This window comes from Trichosurus vulpecula, chromosome 4 (assembly GCF_011100635.1).
Source record: "Trichosurus vulpecula isolate mTriVul1 chromosome 4, mTriVul1.pri, whole genome shotgun sequence".
Taxonomy (NCBI): Eukaryota; Metazoa; Chordata; class Mammalia; order Diprotodontia; family Phalangeridae; genus Trichosurus; species Trichosurus vulpecula.
Genome location: NC_050576.1, coordinates 287,854,723 through 287,873,167, shown reverse-complemented (window position 1 = coordinate 287,873,167; position 18,445 = coordinate 287,854,723). Strand labels below are relative to the sequence as shown.

The window sequence follows — 18,445 nt, the reverse complement described above, 5'->3', positions numbered from 1 at the left end:
CATAATTTTAATAAAATTTATAACTACCGTTGGTTGTTCAGTACAACCAAATCTACTGCATATTCATCTATAGGTATTACAGTCTACAATAAATGCTTCTCACAGGTTCCTCAAAGTCATTACAGAATCACAAAATTAAAATGGGACCTTTAGGGACCTTCTATTCCAACTAGACTGAACCCAAATGAGAATCTATCCTAAGACATTCCTCATCATTAACCTTTGCTTCACTTTAAATTTAAAAATAAAAAGATAACAGAAGCAAATTTAGTATTATTTTTATATTGACAAGTTGTTTAGATGCAGCACACAAATCCTATCTACCTCACAGTTATTAAAATGCATATGCTCTGAAAAGTTAAGCAAATGAACACTTTGCTAATATCTTAACCAATAAGACATTATGAAATTAATTAATGTTGGTAATCAAATTAACTACATATCACATCTTATTAATCTACAGAATCTCTTTAAAAATCAAGCTTAAAACTCAACTGGTATGATTCATAGAAGATTGAAATTGATGTGTATGAAAAGTAGAGAAATTTTATGCAAACTTTTGATAAAATCTCTGATTCCCACAGGCTGTTAAATACAAACAATACCATTCCAGATTGATTTGTAGGTATCATAGGCAGCAAAAGTTCTTCCTCATGGGTACTTCAAAGTCATTACAGAATCATGGAATGTCAAAATTAAGAGAGACCTCAGGGGCCATCTAGGCCAACAAAAATCCCTGATAACATACCTGATCATTAGTCACGCAACCTTTGCTTCAAGGCGACTAGTAAAGCAGAACTCATTTACTTACCAGGGCAGCCCATCCCACTTTTGGTTAGCTAAATCAAGTTCAAATTTGCCCTTTTCACAATTTATGCCATTACTCTTCAGACTGTCATCAAGGGCCATGAAAAACAAGTCTAGTCTGTCTACATGACAACATTTAATCTCTTCTACTTATATTATTGAGATTTATATTTATCTTTCTACATGTGTTTTCAAAGTATATGCCTTTAAATAAAAAATCACAGTGTCAGGTCAATTAAGAAAATGCCTTATATGTTAATGTATTAGAATACTCTATTGCCAGAAAAGAAATATGAATCATTAAGAAAACATGGAAAAGCATCCATGAATGATGTAAAGTAAAATCAGCAGAACCAGAACTTCAAAATATACACTAATTACAACTAAAATTTTGGGGTTGCTATTTTTAAAGGAAAAGTGGCCAGAACTTTGGCTAATCCTGGAAAGGGCCACAGAACAAGAGAATTCCTTTGCTTGTTGATATTTATTAATTTTTTTGGTTCCTGCCTTGCTAAAGATTTGGGATAAAGTATTTTCTGTTTTTTGCATCTTTATCTTGTTGTTTGGTTTTGTTGCCCATGTCTAATTTATAATAATGGCTTAAAAATACTAATGGACAAAGCTAAAAAGCACACAGTGAAATTGAAAATACTGGTCGTTGGAATGTTATGTTACTAATAGTAGTGTCTTTAAATATTTAATGTGAATGACAAACTAGGCTAGAAGAAAGTATTCATTTATCAAACTTCAGTGAGAATATCACACTAATTAAACTGAAGATTACATTTGTATCAAATAAGTTACTATTACTTCTCTCCTCTTCAAATTCCCACATTTTCCTGTAGATCATAGAGTTGTTTTACTAAATTGAACTGCACATAAAAATAGGACGACTTGTTGCACAAATTGCTTAAATTTTTGTTTTTATCTTCTGGGCCTACTGGTCAATTAGACTAGTAATAGATATAACGAATTAGAAAGTTTCTCACAGTTTTAATATAATACAGGTGTTTATTTATAAAGATAACTTCTTCAAAGAAGTGAACTCAAAGTCTATCATTCGATTACTAATATGTTGTGCTTTAGATAGACAGCAATTTATACTATGAGAATTTAAAGACAGATGAAATACAGTCTCATAATTATTTTCCGAGTTCTCAGTTGTACACAAATAAAATTTATTATTGCTTTTTAAAAAATTTGCCTAATTGTGTCATATTAATAGATCATCTTATATTTCAGTAATCTGTTCAAATCAATACACACAATAGTTTTCAAAATAGCACCCCCCTCTCCTTAAATATTTTGTATTTATTATATTTCTATTTATTCTGTATTTACTTACATGCATACTTGTCACACCTATTCTGAGGGAATTGTTTCATTTAATGGATTTGTAGGACATACTTGGCCCACAGTAGGTGCCTGATACATGGTTATTGATAATTAATACACAAAAATAGCCCTCCTTAAACAACCAAAATCCTATGATGTAATGATATGGATGGCTCACTAAACAATTTCTAAGGTACTAACTATAGGGATTGGAATAGAAATGGAGTTAGGACTTGTGACTTCTTTGCTATATGGACCTTCCAGAAATATTTCATTGCCCAAAAGGGACGTAACATCATAGTTCTTTGAAATGTTATCACATTAGGTCCCTTAAACTGATAACTTGGTGGGAATCAGGTAAGGTTGTTATCATTAAGTTCAAAGGTAAATAGGGCTTCATTTATACAAGAAAGCAACGACAGTGATGAAGACCTACAGAATGCCAACTTATTAAAATGTTATTTTATAGTGATTAATTCTCTGTTCTACTTAACATAGAGAGTGGTAAAGAAAAGTTAACTGAAGTATCATTCAACCTCACATGCTTTTGATAGTAGCTTCAAATGGGTGAGCGCTAGACAACTGGTCTTAAAAACGAGATAAAGAATAAGACCGCACCTAAGACTCGGTCATTCTAATTTATTCCACATCAATTTAGAATCTGCTAATTCAGAATTCCACAGGCAGCTAGGAGGTGCAGTGGACAGTGCTAGGGCCGGGAAGACTCTTCTTCCTGAGTTCAAATATGGCCTCTGACACTTACCAGCTGTGTGACTCTGAAAAGTCATTAAACCCTGCTTGCCTCAGTTTCCTTATCTGTACAATGAGCTGGAAAAGGAAATGGCAAACTATTCCAGCATCTTCGCCAAGAAAACCCCAAAAGGAGTCACGAAGTGTCAGACATGACTAAAATACAACTAAATAACAACAACAATTCAGGATTTCATAGAATCAAAGAATTTCAGAGCCTGAAAGGGCTATGACACTCAAGTTTGTAACAACTTAGGTAAAACTTAAGTTTGTAACAAATTGGATAGATTCTCAGTTGAAGTTCACACTAACTTAAAGGGTTTGTTAGATAAATTTGGATGGTAAGGATCTTTGAGATATGTCTATGAATCTTTACTCAGAAGGACTTTAGAGCCCATCTAGTCCCTCATATATGAACAAAAAGGCAATCTATGGCACATAAGCAAGGGTCAATAAAGAATATGGTAAGCCAATCAGAAGAAGTCATTTGGATACAAAAGAAAAATTAATTACAAATAAGCTTTATCTTCCATTTTTCTGTTGATACGTCCGCCATCCTTCAGTCTCCGGGTTCATAACCTCAACGACTGTCTTCCCTCTCATTCCTCCCCCATTTTCAATCAGTTACGAAGTTCTATGGATTCTAACTCCACAAAATCTCACATGTATCCATCCCATTCCTTCCATTTACATATTCACTAACCTAGTTCAAGAATGTAGCACCTCTCACCTTAATTAATGTAACAGCCACCTACTTGGCCTCTGCTTTCAGTCTACCTCCTTTCCAATCCACTCTCCATACAATCACCAAATTAATGTTCCAAAACCACATATCTGAGCACATCACTCCTCTGCTCAGGAATCTTAGTTTTCTAAGACTTCTAGGATAAGAGACAACCCCTCAGCTTAGCATTTAAAGCCCTTCATAGCCAATGGCTCCCTATTACCTCCAGGATCAAATATAGAATCCTTTGTTTGGAATTCAAAGCCTTTCATAACCTGCCCTGCCCTATCCCACAGCCTTTCTAATGTTCTTCACACACACACACACACACACACACACACACACACACACACACACTACCCCTACCCCTGATCCAATGATCTAACAATACTGACTTCCTTGCTGTTCCTCTAACAGGATACGCCATCTCTCATGCCTGGGCATTTTCAATGGCTGTTCCCTATGCGTAGAATCTCCTTCCTCATCTCTGCCTCCTGGCTTCCCTGGCTTCCTCCAAGTCTCTGCTCAATCTCCCTTAATTCTAATGCCTTGCCTTTGTTGATTATCTCCACTTTATCCTATATATAGGTCATTTGTACATAGCTATTTGCATGTTCTCTCCCCTACTAGACTGTGAGTCGCTCGAGTTTAGGGTCTGGCTTTTACCTTTATTTATATCCCAAGTGCTCAGCACACTGCCTGACACATAGTTGGTACTGAATAAATGTTTACTGACTGACAAGCTGGTTGGCTCCAGACTACCTTTCCAGACTTATTTCACTTTGCTCTTCTTTAGATACTCTATATTCAAGTCAAACTAGCTTAACTGCTATTCCCTGATCTCAGCATTCCAAGTACTTCCTCTCTGTACTTCTGTACAGGCTGTCCCCCCACCCCCACTCCCCATGACAAGCCTGAAATACACTCCCTGGTAGAAGCCTTAGCATCCATCAAGGATCACTGAGCTGTCATCTTTAACAGGAAACTTTTTCTCATCTCCCTATAATTATTACTTCTCTCTACCTTGTCAAATTCTCAACTCATAAGAACTTATATGTATATACATATATATATACACTCATATCTACATATATATATGTGTGTGTGTATATATATATATATATGTATCAGAACTCATAAGAACATAAATTGGAGATGAAAGAGACCTTAGAAGTTATATAGATGAGGAAACAGACCCAGAGAGTTTAGGTGACTTACCCAGGGTCACAAAGTTTTCAAATGGCAGGGCTGGCACTAGAATCTAAGGCTTCTGACTCCAAATCATTTCTCTTTCTACAGTTAACATGTTGTATTCGTCAATAGAATATGAAGTCCTTGACTGTTTTTCCATTTTTTTCTTTGTATTCTCGATGCCCAACACAATGGCTTTCACCTCATAGGTATTCAAAAACACTTAATGAATTGAAAGAGTAATGTTTTACTATATAAATTCACCATATTATGACCATAACTAATATTACTTAAGCAACTCAATCTCATTTAACCTCTGGACTTTACAGTCTGAAGTTTTCCAGAAATCCTAGGTTCATCTCTGGGACAGGTTACAATTAGAAGTGCCTTCTTCCACCTTTTTCTGAAATTGACATTACTGTCTGATGCTTCTTTGACTTGAAACCTGGATCACTACTACATTTGGGGACACCTTTAAAGATTATGTTGTCCACCATACAGAATGCAATTTGGCCAGTTGTTCACTAGTGCAAAGGCTGGGAACCACGTCACACACCAATGCTCTAAACCTACAGTCCACTAAACTGCTTCAAGGGCAATTCAAGGCACAGATATTGGAGGTAGTCATAGGACCTAGAGATAGAAGAAGCCTTCAATACCTCCCTCTTGTTATACTGAAGGGGAAACTGAGCTCAAAGGGGTGGAAGTGAAGTGCCTAAGGTTACACAGAAGAGCCAATACTCTAACTCACATCTCCTGACGCTAAACCCATTGCCCCTTTCCCTATACCAAGCTGTGACTTATTCATTCAGTGTCATCTATAACACCTTATTTGTTTGAAACTCCCTAATAGGTAGACAACCCGCCCCACCTCTTATTACTTACCACTTTAACACTAACGCATAACAGACCATTTATCACTATTTTGACTCTATCTGCTCTGGTTAAGCACCTTTTTAAAGTGTCGCTATATAATTACGAGGAAATGTGTTTGTGGGTAGTAGAAAGAGGGCTAGCCTTAAGAGTTTATACACCTCCAACATATACTGATTGTGTGATTCTAGGCAAGTCTCTCAATCTCTCAGTACCCTGAGAAACTCTTTACAGACTATTAAATTCCAGAAGAGTTGCTGACATGCATTGGTAAAGGGAATTTCCTCACCAGGAATTCCATACTCTGATGACATCACAGGCCCTGACCAAAAAAATATACATATACAATAGATATTTTAAGATTTTGTAGGTAATCACAGCTATTCTGCTTAAAGCAGTTTGATTTAAATCTCTATATCACACTTCCACAGGGGGCACAATGCTATAAATAAATTATTAAAAAGAATGTACACTGTATGTTCCAAACCAATTCCAGGTAATACATTTTATGTCTTTAAGAATTTTATTCAGGTTTTCCAAAGAAGATCTGGTAATATTATATTCTGTGCCTCTGAATATGGAATAGTGATATGTAGCTGAGAAGTCCTCCCACACTGGTTTTAAATTACACATTCACATGCAAAGACACATAACAGAAACATAACTTAGATAATGATTGATTCTATGCTGAACAGTATGGCATGTATGAGTTTATGAATTATCTTAATATTGCCATATAAGTTAATACATTAAATATGCCACTGCATTAAAATAAAACTATGTTTTTGTTCAAAATTAGTCAGTCAACCATATAAATTACCCAGAATTCTGAGAACGGCACAAATGGTTGCATCAAGTAAAGAGAGTTCAAAGAAGGCTGCACTCATACATCTCAATATAGAATTTGGCTTTAATGGTGCAATTATGGATACATAGAATGTTAGAGCAGTAGAAATAAGATTACTGATCAGGTGATGTGACAATTACTTAGCAGAAACTTTAAAAGCAAACTAGTTTATTTCAACAATGAAAACTTCAATTAAATTAAACAATGATTTTCATAAATTTTAAAATGTGCATCTGCTTAAGAAATCTCAAGGCAAGATTAAATATCAGACAGTAAAACTGAAATTGTCCATGTAAGTTATTCAATGATTTCAATTTCAACAAAAAAAAATTATGTAACTAACATATGCCAAGGTAATTGTTATATTTTAACATTTCTTTGGGTTTAAAACAGCCTCACATTCTATATTACCCTCCTTGAATATACAATTGGATATATACTTATCACAGATCACTGAAAGAGAATTTCAGGTGTCACAAGGAGAGTCAAATAAGGTTAGATTTTAGATGGGAAAGATCTAAGAAAGAACTGGTTCTGAACATGGGATAGGTTACTCTACCAGGGTATTTTTTCCTTTTCCATTCGTACTGCCCAGTATTTTTAGAACACTGATGGTAGAATAGATAACTATCACATACGTCCAAAAAACACACAACTAAGGTCAATGTCTCTGAAATTCTTTAAAAGGTACTTTCATTTCTGGTTTATATTCTACTTAACCAAAGTTTCCTTAAGAGTTTTTAAAAATACAATATTTTTCTTTATTCTTTAACCTAAATTTCTGAGAATCACTTCGTGGTCCTTTTAAGAACTATTTTTCCTACTTTAGAGGCTGCCACATCCTAGAAATAAGGGCATAGGAAATAAATGTCCATTACTTTTCTCAATAATTTTCTCAAATTAATCAACGATATATAGCTATCAATGTAAAGGCATAATCAAGTAATCAATGAGTAAATTTATCATTGTTGCATCTCTAAGAAGTCAAAGAAAATCAAATATATGCTACTTCTTCCCAGGTCAGTGATTCCATTAGGTAAAATCATAAGTGGTATCAGAATTGATACTGGAATTGGCAATGAAAAGACAGGACAAACCAAATTCATTATGTTTTAGGACTCTGAAAACTTTTAGAGCTTTTAAAACTTTGAAAGACACAAAATGTATACATGCAATTGGTTTGGAACATAAAACCTAACAATGTAACCATTTATACAAAACTAGAAAAACAAAGAGTTGGGGAAGGAAGATAGAGATAGGAAGGGAGATGGAGACAGCAAACTGTCTTCTAAAATAATAATAATAATAATATATACATATATATTCTTATTGTAGTTATATGTACTACATAAGCAGACTCTGTACTCAAGTCTGCCAAAAAGCTGTGGAGAAGGAAATTTGAAAAGAAAAGGGCTCAGCTTTCATTTCTACTCAAAGCTGAAAAAGTTTTTGTTTTTGTTACTGTTGTTGATCTGAAAAGGCTAATAGAAGTTATCAGTCTTTTCTGTGACAGTTTTAAGGGAACAGATAGCCTTTTAATTTTGTTTAATGTATTTTTTACACACACCTGAATAAAAATACCAAATTATTTTAAAATTATAATTATGTTTAGTATATTTGGTATTATATCAGGGTGGTTATTACTGAAATCTAAGCATGGATGCCAGCCAAATTAGAGTACAGAAAGAGACTCAGAAGATTGAGTGAGTCCTTTAATATATATAGTAGTCTCAATAAAAGGGCATTAGAGCTCAAAGAGCTATAAAACTGTGTACACCCTTTGATCCACCAATATCACTGCTAGGTCTGTATCCCAAAGACATCCAAAAGAGGAGGAAAAGACCTATTTGTACAAAGTATTTATAGCAGCTCTTTTAATGGTGACAAAGAATTGGAAATCAAAGGGATGTTCATCAATTGGGCAATGGCTAAACAAGCTATGGTATATGACTGTAATGGAATATTATTGTGCCATAAGAAATGACAAGCAGGATGATTTCAGAAAAACTTGGAAAGACTTACATGAACTGATGCATAGTAAAATCAACAGAACCAGGACAAATTTGTACACAGTAACAGCAAGACTGTTCAATGAAGAACTCTGTGAATGACTTAGCTATCTTGAGCAATACAGTGATCTAAGACAATCGCAAAGGACTAATGATGAAGTATACTATCTGCCTCCAGAGAAAGAAATGATAATGACTGAATACAGACTGAAGCATGCTGTTTTTCACTTTCTTCCTTTCCTTTTTTTACCTTTATGCAAGTCTCCTTGTACAAAATGACTAATATGGAAATGCACATAATTACACATGTGTAACCTATATCTGACTGCTTACCGTTGAAGGGAGAAGGGAAGAGAGGGAGGGAAGGACAGAATTTGGAACTTAAAACTTCAAATAAAAATGTTTTTAAAAATTGTAAAAAAAAAAAAAAAGAAAATTGTTGAATAAACAAAACCTTCTGTCAATGTTAAAAAAAGTACATTAGAGTAAAAACTTAACAGGATAATCTGACAGTATCACAGCACCTTCATTTAATACTCTTCTACACTTGTAATAATGTCTGTTGTTTAAAAGTATGTAAGTATTGGAGACCGGAAGAAATTTGAGGTAATAATTGTGAGAGACAAAAAGCAACAGAGATCTCTGAAGTTTAAGTTTTAATTTTGGTGATTTCCTTCAGCTACTGGATGTCCTAGGTTAGGTCATCTAATTTCTTTGGGCCTCTTTCCCTATATGTGAAAAAGAAAAGAGAGAGACAGGCAGACAGAGAGAATCCTAGGTTCTAATGAGAACTAGCTAAGAAAAATTAATGTGAAGCATTTTGTAAAAGTAAAATTCAATCCACTGACCTGATTATTGGTAAATCACTTGTAAAATGAGAATGACTTTTTCTGGAATAAAGAAGTAAGCTGTTCACTCATAGAAAGATTTTAAAATGATGAAATAAAGCAATTTCCCAAATTATACAAGTATTTTAATAAAATCTGAATGTCAATAAGGAAGGCTTATGTAGAGTTCATTTGAAAAACAGAAAACTATGAGAAAGAAGATCAACCATAATCTTTAGTATCTGTAAAACTTCATAAGTAACACAACAGGACATTTTAATATCGTATCAGAAGCTACCATGCATAGTTTTAAGACATTTACACAGAAACAAGAAGGAATACACAGTTTCTTGCAATGAGCAAAAACAACAGGGATTATTTTTGTATGGTTCTGGCTGACTTCTGTCTCAGACTCGAGCTTCCAGATACTGTTTATGTATTTTCAGTAGCCATAAAGCAATATATTGTCATCTATGACACTGAAGAGTGTCAGAAAACTCAGTATTTATACTCTAATGATCTCAGGCTACTATGCCCATCTTCCTATCAAAGAATGTTTTTTGTTCCCAAAGAGATTTTCCTGATACTAAGAAAAATAATGCTGAAACAAGGAAATGTTAATTATTGAATATGAGGATAACTAACATTTCTTATTTTTAGAATCATTTTCTACGTTGTACTTTAAATACAAAAGGCGTGGGGAAATTATAGTACTTCTACTTCTCTTCAATCAATTGCTTTCTCCTCTAGCATTGTCAAATAGTGAGAGTTGGAACATTTTTTTAAAATACAATAGCTAGCAGCAAGCTATACTCACCCCTCATCTTAAAATAGACAGCAAAAACTAAACAAATTATGGTGACCTTATGGTAACACTGACCACTTTTTCTAAGATTTAACTGTGATACTGTTGTGCCTTAGCTACTTAACACAATAACTTTAGTTATTTCATTAAAATTACTGAATTGGCTTCTTTAATTACATCTTGACTGGTTTAAAATTATATGTTTTCCCCTGAATTGTAGTTTTGTGTTGGCTATGCTACTTCTAGAGATACTCTTATTGCACAAGATTTTGGATGAAACAATTCTACTTTTACTTATAATATTGTTTTCTTACAAAATAACAATTAAATCCTTGAAAGCAGTTGGCCATAAAGAAATATGCTGAAGAGCTAAAAATGCATTTTACAAATCAGAAGGTATTGTTATTCAATAACAATTAGCAATCCAGATGTACACTATGAAAAGACTTGGGAAAACTCCAGATTCAAAACATGAGTGCTTTCATATAAAGTCAAGGATCAAATCACCTGCAAAAATTATCAAAATCAGAAGGATAACCAATTTAAACTTTCCATTCTAGTTGAAAGGCTATACTGTAGTCCTTCTCTGCTACCATGCACCTTGAAAATTTAACATGCTGATTATTCTCTTAGGTCTAACACAAGGAAAAAATGGGTATCTCCTCCATCTAACACCTAAGTGGGTAACCTAGATACTGTAAATAGAGGCTATATAAAGGATGCAACCGACATCTCTGAAGTGAGAGCCAACATTTTTAACCTGCAACCCTTTGGAATAAAACCCAAAAACACCAGTGACCTAGCCAAAAACTCTACTAACATGGAATTGCCACAGGCTAATAAATAAAAATCTCCTTACCAAACACATAATTTTACTGTTGTTGGGTGAGAAGCCCTGGAATGTTTCAATAGCTCAGCTCTCATTTGTTCAAATCATCATGTCTGGTCTCTGCACTGTTTACTTAAAAGAGACAGGTAAAATGCCTGTTTGAACTAGGCATATGTCAGGCTGAAATGAAATTCAAAACTGAAGGCACCAATCACATTAAACAACAAACTCACAGTTGAAATTCAGCCAGTGGTTGTGGATCCTAACCACTAACTGGCCCAAATTTGACCAGGATCTAAGATCAACAACTAACATCTATCCAAATTTATACTATCTTTTTGAAACCAAGGGCTGAACAGTTACCAATGACAACCTTGACATAAATATCTACCTTCTATTCTTTGAGGGAAATGTGTGTATAATTTTAAAAAGTTACTGAGAAGACAAAATCTACTCCTGTAAGACTCATATACAGTATAATAATGAGAATGTAGAGCATTCTTTCCTACTGTAGGATAATATCAGAGGTAGAAGAGAGGCCCTCACATTGTACAGATAAGAAAACTAAGGCCTTAGAGTATAAATTTATTTTCCAAAATTTATAGTTAATCAAGACAGAATAAAACCTGCTAAAATGTGTTATTTGTACTGAAGCTGAAGTTAGCACAAACTTGTCTATTTATTTACTGGAACTGGCTTGTTGATATACGACAAGAAAATTTAAAATACTCTTTGTAATTAGATTTTTCTGTGAAGTTTCTTCAATTAACAAGGAAACAAAATGAACTTCAAGGTATAACCTCATGTAATAAAATATATAAAAATTGCAAAACAGCAGTTGGAATATTTAAAGCAAAATATGTAAGATAAGAATATTCATCCAATCCAGTATATTCTTTATATTATTGACACATGTACACTACTGAGGGTTTAAAAAAAACTTCACAGATCTTAGAGGCTTCTAGTAATCTGAGTTATATTTGAAAATTGGAAGAATAAAGCATATAACAGTTACATTCATTTGGACGTCAAGAAATGTACAAATATGTTTATGCATAAGTAGATTAATACATAAATTAAATTTTTCTATGAAATCAGTTGGAAAGAATAAATATGCCTTACTTCAAATTCTGCCTAAGCATACAACTTTTCCTATCTATAAAAATTAAAGTGTCCTTCCTATAAAACAAGACAATACATACTGAAAGCATAAGGAAACAAAATACTTCAAATTACTTTTGAATCTAAGTAATAGAGCACTTACGCTTGGTAAGTACATTGATAAAACACCAGAATCAAGCAACAAACCATGCTTTTAATAAATAAAAGTATGTTGTCCTTTGAAAATGAATGCAAGCAAACTAATCTTTGTATGGTTTCCAACAGTGCTTAAAGCAGTATGAATGTGAATGACCCTTTATCAAAAATATTAGCTAAAACTGGCCATTAGTGCTAGCCCAATACATCCTCTTATATTTCCTTAGTTCTCCTCTTGACAATCTAAAATAAAACCCTTTCACTTTATTAAAGAAATGAATATTGAGTAAGCACCATATATTTTCATTTATGATCCACTTTCAAGGCTTTGCAGAAAGAACTTTCAAAGAGAGATAGATGTATATATACACACATACTCATATACATACACATACAGTTACATATATGTATATGTATATACATATAGGTACCACACATAAATATATGGATGCCTATACATACACACACACACGGGAGTAACAGGCTAACACTCTCCACTAATAACGGAATAGATTTATGACAAAGTAATATAACATGCATTTCATTTTAACTAGAAACAAAAACATTTGGAAATTTTGTTCCATTTTTCCCTATTACTTAACAACAACAACAACAAAATCTAATCTTAAACATCTGGAAAGCCAACCGATTAACAAGTAAATCCTAGTATTTCTTACCTGATACAGGTAAGCACCAGTTCCCAAAAGCCACCTTGGGATAGTTCAAACTAGTAAGCAAGCTCATGTTTAAGATATGATACTAGTATGAACAGGAATAAATCTGAGTTGTTCTCTTCTTTAGTTAGCAAAACCTATAGCAGCAGCTGCACCACAGCCAGAAAACGGACCCCACAGACCCAACAAATCCAAATCTGCCACTAGAGAAATGGAAAAAAAAATCATAAAAAAGACGACTTACTGCTTGTCATGTGACTTGGTGAGGTATGCTGTCCATTGGGTGTGCTTGAGGTGAGGTCAATTGCCATATTGGAGTGTTCCCTTTCAGGTGAAAGCTCATTGTCACCTGCTTTCAAAAATAAAATCTTTCAGACTCTATTCGCTTGACATACAGAATCCAATTATGACATTTCAATTTTGTCAACTTTTGCTCATGGATACCGAAGTATTCATAGCTTTTAAATTTAAACAAGGCATTTTTTTTTCAAAAGAACAGGACTAGATTCACAGAAAGTCAAAAAGAGACATCATGGAGGGGGTGGATTGAAAATATCATAAATTTCTAAAGGGCATAGTAAAAGGCACACAATATAATTTCTCATCCATAAACTGAAAGGATTAGAAAAGATCTCTAAGACTCCCTTCCAGCCCTAAGACACTCTCATTTTAATATTGTGGTTAAATCGCTGGATATTACACTGTTTACAATAAACATTTTCCAAGATGCCACTTGTCAAAGCACTGAAAGAGAATTAAATACTTTCCACCTTAAATGACTGAAAAAGTTAGGGAAAAAAAAGACTTTAGCCCACAGAAAATTTCTAGTAAACACAGATAATCTGCTGTCTCCTAAACTTGAAATAAAAAGGAAAGAAACAAATTTATAGTATAAAGATGTTAATTCTACCAAGCCAGTTATCTAAATGAGTTCCTTATACTACCAAGTAAATGTCTATCTACCCTTTTCTGCCCTTGCCTAAAGTTTAAGGTTTCTGCTTGTTTGTTTGTTTGCTTTCCTGGACTCATCTTCAATATGAAGTTATGAGCAAATAGAAAATAAAATTAAGAGTCCTGATCTATTAATGACACAACTGAATGAAGCAAATTTGTAGGATAATCCAAGGTGACTGTGATTAATGAATTAATAAGTTAATGAAAATGAGTACTTACATGTTATATAGCCATCAATAGCCTCTGTTTCCATAGTCAAAGTGCAGTGCTACAAAACAAAAGGGTAAACCCTTAAAACAATGATTCCTTTCACTATCTGCCATTAAATGCTTAACTTATTTGAAGCCCTAAGCAGTTAGCCCATATTGCTGTTGCTGCTGCTGGGTCTGCTGCAACAACCTGTGCCCAAGACACATACTACTGTGTACTGTATGTGCTCATTTGCAAGTCACTGAACTCTTTCTGCAAATGATCTGATTCCTGCTAGAGATAGGGTAGAGAAGATAAGGGTGCATCTAGATGAGCTGTAGCAAGGCAAGAATGCCTCTTTAAGTCAGAATGTTTTACCTAGTTTAATGAATTAAACTGGGAGAATCACACTTCAATCATGCCAGTTTTTACTAGGATTTAAGTATATTAATATTTATTAGCTCCCACAATCAAATTATGGTTTGAGGACGACCAAGTTAACAGATAGCTCTATTCACAATTGTTGCAAGTCGGTTCATCGTGTTCTAATCAAGGGGTGAGTGGGGTGTGAGACACAAACAAAGCAAAACAAAACAAAAAACTTGGTGCTTAAGTCTGTCTCACAGATTTGTGCAGCACTTTTCCAACTCTCTCACTTGTACTGACATTTCAGCCCGCCCCCTTGATCTGTCCGAGCACCTGTGCGTTGTAATATTAATTTCCTGAAAGATCATGGATTTGAATGCTATTATCTGATACATCTTAAATTTTGAGTAGTCATAACATCGTGGCCTTTGGTCATTTAAAAAAGTTTGAGATTGTTTTCATATGCCACAAACATAAAACAAAGTCTTCTGCTCCAGAAACACACAAAAAATTGTGCGAGACGACACCCCCTAGCTTTTATTTCACATAAAGAAAACTAGAGATCAATAATATAACTGTATTCTTTGATGGGAAAAGTTTAAAGAACTGACATGTCCATAAGAGAATTTTACTTTTTTTTTCTCCTTTTGGCTCCGGTCCTTTTTGCCTTTAGTTTCAAAACTCTCACTGCACCAGCAGCTAAATTATTCACAATGAGCCATTTCTGTATTGATCGCCAAGTATATTTAGCCCTGGCTCCTGGAATTTCTCCATTACTTACTGGAAAACAGGCAGCTTCACTTCTTGTCTCCAAAACCACTTCCCTCCCCCCTCCCTTCAGTTCCCCCCCAAAAAAAACTTTTCTTTCTTTATGGTACAGTCATATCAAATTCTCAGCTCAGTACGTATTTCAACCTGCAATGCTGTTATCAAATTCTTTGAAATAACTGATTACATAAGGCCTTTAAAGAAAGTGATCTATAAAGTTTAAAGGGGGAGCAGGTTCTTCAGAGCTTTTACAAATACATAAGTTTATCTTTTCAAAAAGTACACACCCGGCACACATATATCAAAAAGCTAGAAATGTCAGGGGGAACAGGAAAGTCTCCCCCATCAGTGAAATAGTTAACCCTCAGGGAAAGAAAGAAGAGAGACAAGGAAAGGCACAGGAACGAAATGTACATACAAAAGAAATTGTCCTTTGACTAAAAAAGATTCATCACCATTTCCAGCTCTGTCGGGAGATCTCAGCTTCTTCTAACTCCTTAAGGAAGAGATGACAATGTCGGAGTAAAGATAAACGGAGAAAGAAAGAAGTTTCTTGCCCCCCCCCACACGCCCCCACTGCCCCTTACCCCCTCCAAGCCAAGCCCCCTGCAGAGTTCAAGGCGAGGAAGAAGGGAAGGCACTTTACAGGTGGGTCATTCGGAGCCCAAATCAAGCAAACAGATCGTCTGATAAACAAAATGAAGAAATGAGAGAGAAAGAACACCCCCCCCCTTCTCCTCCTCCTCCTCCTCCTCCTTCTCCTCCTACCCCTCCCCCTCCCTTTGGGATGGTCTAGTAGGAAAAGTCACTCAGGAATGGCACCATGTACTTTCAGGAAAGAGGAAAAAAAAAAGAGAGAGAGGGAGGGAGGGAGGGAGAGAGGTCAGTCAGTGCTACAGCAATGCGATTAACAAGAAGAGAAAAAACTTGATCCACCGGTTCCTTAAGAATCGACCAAAAGCTAAGACAAGAAAACTGAAAGAAAAAAAGGGGGGGGGGGGAGGGAAGGGACGAGGAGAAGGGGGGAGGGACAGTCAGGCAAAACCTAGCAAGGGACCTAGGCCAACTTCACAGGACTGTTTTTTTTGGCCCTTGGCAAAATTTTCACACACACACATACATACACAAATCTTAATTCCATCTCTTTCTCTCGCTCAGACACTAGAACCTGTCAAAGTGATTTAGCTGCTGCATTTTACATGTGTCATGCCAGGAGGTTGTTGGCTGTTGTCGTATGTGTGTATTTTTTAAAATAAATTCCAACAGGCTCTTCCCTTCTATCAAGACTGCAGTTTATCCGAGGCAAACCCCCCCCCCCCCGTACGTATACACACACACACACACACACACACATACACACACACACACACGCTGCAAAATGCAAGTGAACACAGAGCAGACGCCAACCAACAAACACCACCAATCCGTGACAGCAGTCGAAGAGAACTGATTAATCGATTAACATCCCAGAAACAGATCATCGGAGACAAGGAATTAAAACCGAGAGGAAGGCATCTCCCATCCGATCCCCCGCGCGCCCCTGGGAGCCATCCCAGCTGGGCTGCCGACCAGCATCCCTCCCTCCTTTCCAGCAAATGGAGTATTATTGTTGTTATTATTATCACTAATCAGCCTGTCCTCCCCTCCCCCTTCCTCGTCCCCCTCCCCCATCCTCTTCTTCCTCCTCCTCTTCATCCCCTTCCTCCTCCTCATCTCTGGTCAACAGCAACAAGTCCTCGGACCCGCAGCCGGCGAGTGCAGACGAGGCTGCATAATTACCCTTAACTTTGCCACCCTCCTCCTCCTCCTCCTGCCCCCCGCGCGCCTTAGGCTCCGCTCATTGCCCCCCGGTCGGGGCCGGGTGAGGGCAGATCCGGCCGAGCCGCCGCCGCCTCCTCCTCCTCCTCCTCCTTCGCCTCCTCCTCCTCCTCCTCGCTCTCTCCACCATGCCAGCCAGCGCCGAGCGAGATTTACCTCAGCAGGACACGCAGGGAGGCAATCCCATCCCCCTTTTGTTTGTGTTTACTGTGAGTGGGTCCTCTCCTCCCTCTCTCTGTGTGTCTCTCTCTGTCTGGGTCTCCCGTGTCTCTGTGTGGGTCTCTTTCGGGGTGTCCCTGGGTGGCCAGTGTGTGTTGGGGCACTGCGGTGGGCTGTGGAAACTAAGGCAGTGGCTCTGGAGCGGAGGGTAATCCTGTTTTTACTTCCTCCATCTTCAGCGAGGAGCAGGGTGAGCCCGGGACAGCTGGTCAAACCCCGAGAAACCGATCCGGCTGCCAAGCCCGAGCCCATCTCCCCCAGCGCCGGCTGGACGCGCGGGGCGGGCGAGCGGGCGGGCACCGGGAAGGAGGGGAAGGACGGGGAGGGGAGGGCAGTGCAGGAGAGGAGGGCAGGCTGGCGGGCAAAAGCTGCGAGGGTGCGTGCGTGCGTGTGTATGTGTGTGTGTGTGTGTGTGCGTGTGTGAGAAAAAGAGCGAGAGGGAGAGAGTGCGCGCGCGCTCCCGGTGAGTGGGTATTTCTGTGTGTGTATGTGTGTGTGTGTGTGTGTGTGTGTGTCTTTGCGCTCGGGGCCGCTCAGCACACTCGGCAATCGATTACAGGACAAGTGCTGCTTCTGCTGCTCCGTAACACACACATACACACACACTCACATACACACGCGCACACACTCTTTCTAGTTGATGGAGCGCAATCAGGACTTCACCAACCAGAAGCATTACCCCATCCCTGCCCCGTCACTTCGCACTACCCCCCCCAACACCCCGATTTCTACCCTAGCTTGGGAGGGGGAACACGGCCAGCCAGGTCTTAAAGTACGGATGGTCACTCCGCCCACTCCTCCCCACCCCCAAACTCAGAGGCTCAAGTCCTCCAGCCGAGAAAGAAGTATTAAAAGGATGTGAGGTTCCTTTCTGCTGCCTGTGAAGTTGCTTTTTTAAACTCAGATTTATGAATCGGTTAACACATGAGGATTTTTTAAATTATATTTTTCCTCTTAAAGAACTGATAGGGACATGGTGGACTAGTAATAGCAACTTAGGGATTTTTTTAAAAATCCTTCCAGTATGCTATGCACATGAATTTTTAAAAATCAGTATTTTTGGCAGGAACGTTCATTTGTGTCTGTAGTGTACGTAATGTGCGAAATTAGACACTTTGGATTTTTTTTTATGTCTCATTTTGTCCCATCCGTGATTTCATTAGCTTGGAGAACTTTCATTGTGGGAACTCACTCCACCGGATG

At 37.0% G+C, this 18,445-nt stretch overlaps 1 protein-coding gene across 1 annotated transcript in view; it reads right to left on the bottom strand.

Annotated features, from left to right (window-relative positions):
- Nucleotides 1-17,204, bottom strand: part of IKZF2 (IKAROS family zinc finger 2) — a 191,090-nt gene extending 173,886 nt beyond the window's left edge. The window contains exons 1-3 of the mRNA XM_036756220.1: nucleotides 17,180-17,204; nucleotides 14,102-14,150; nucleotides 13,173-13,277 (exon numbers count right to left, since the gene is read on the bottom strand). Coding sequence (XP_036612115.1) covers nucleotides 13,173-13,277; nucleotides 14,102-14,135 — 139 coding nt within the window. The 5' untranslated portion in view covers nucleotides 14,136-14,150; nucleotides 17,180-17,204. The remainder of the gene's footprint in view (nucleotides 1-13,172; nucleotides 13,278-14,101; nucleotides 14,151-17,179) is intronic.
- Between the last annotated feature and the right edge of the window lie 1,241 nt (nucleotides 17,205-18,445).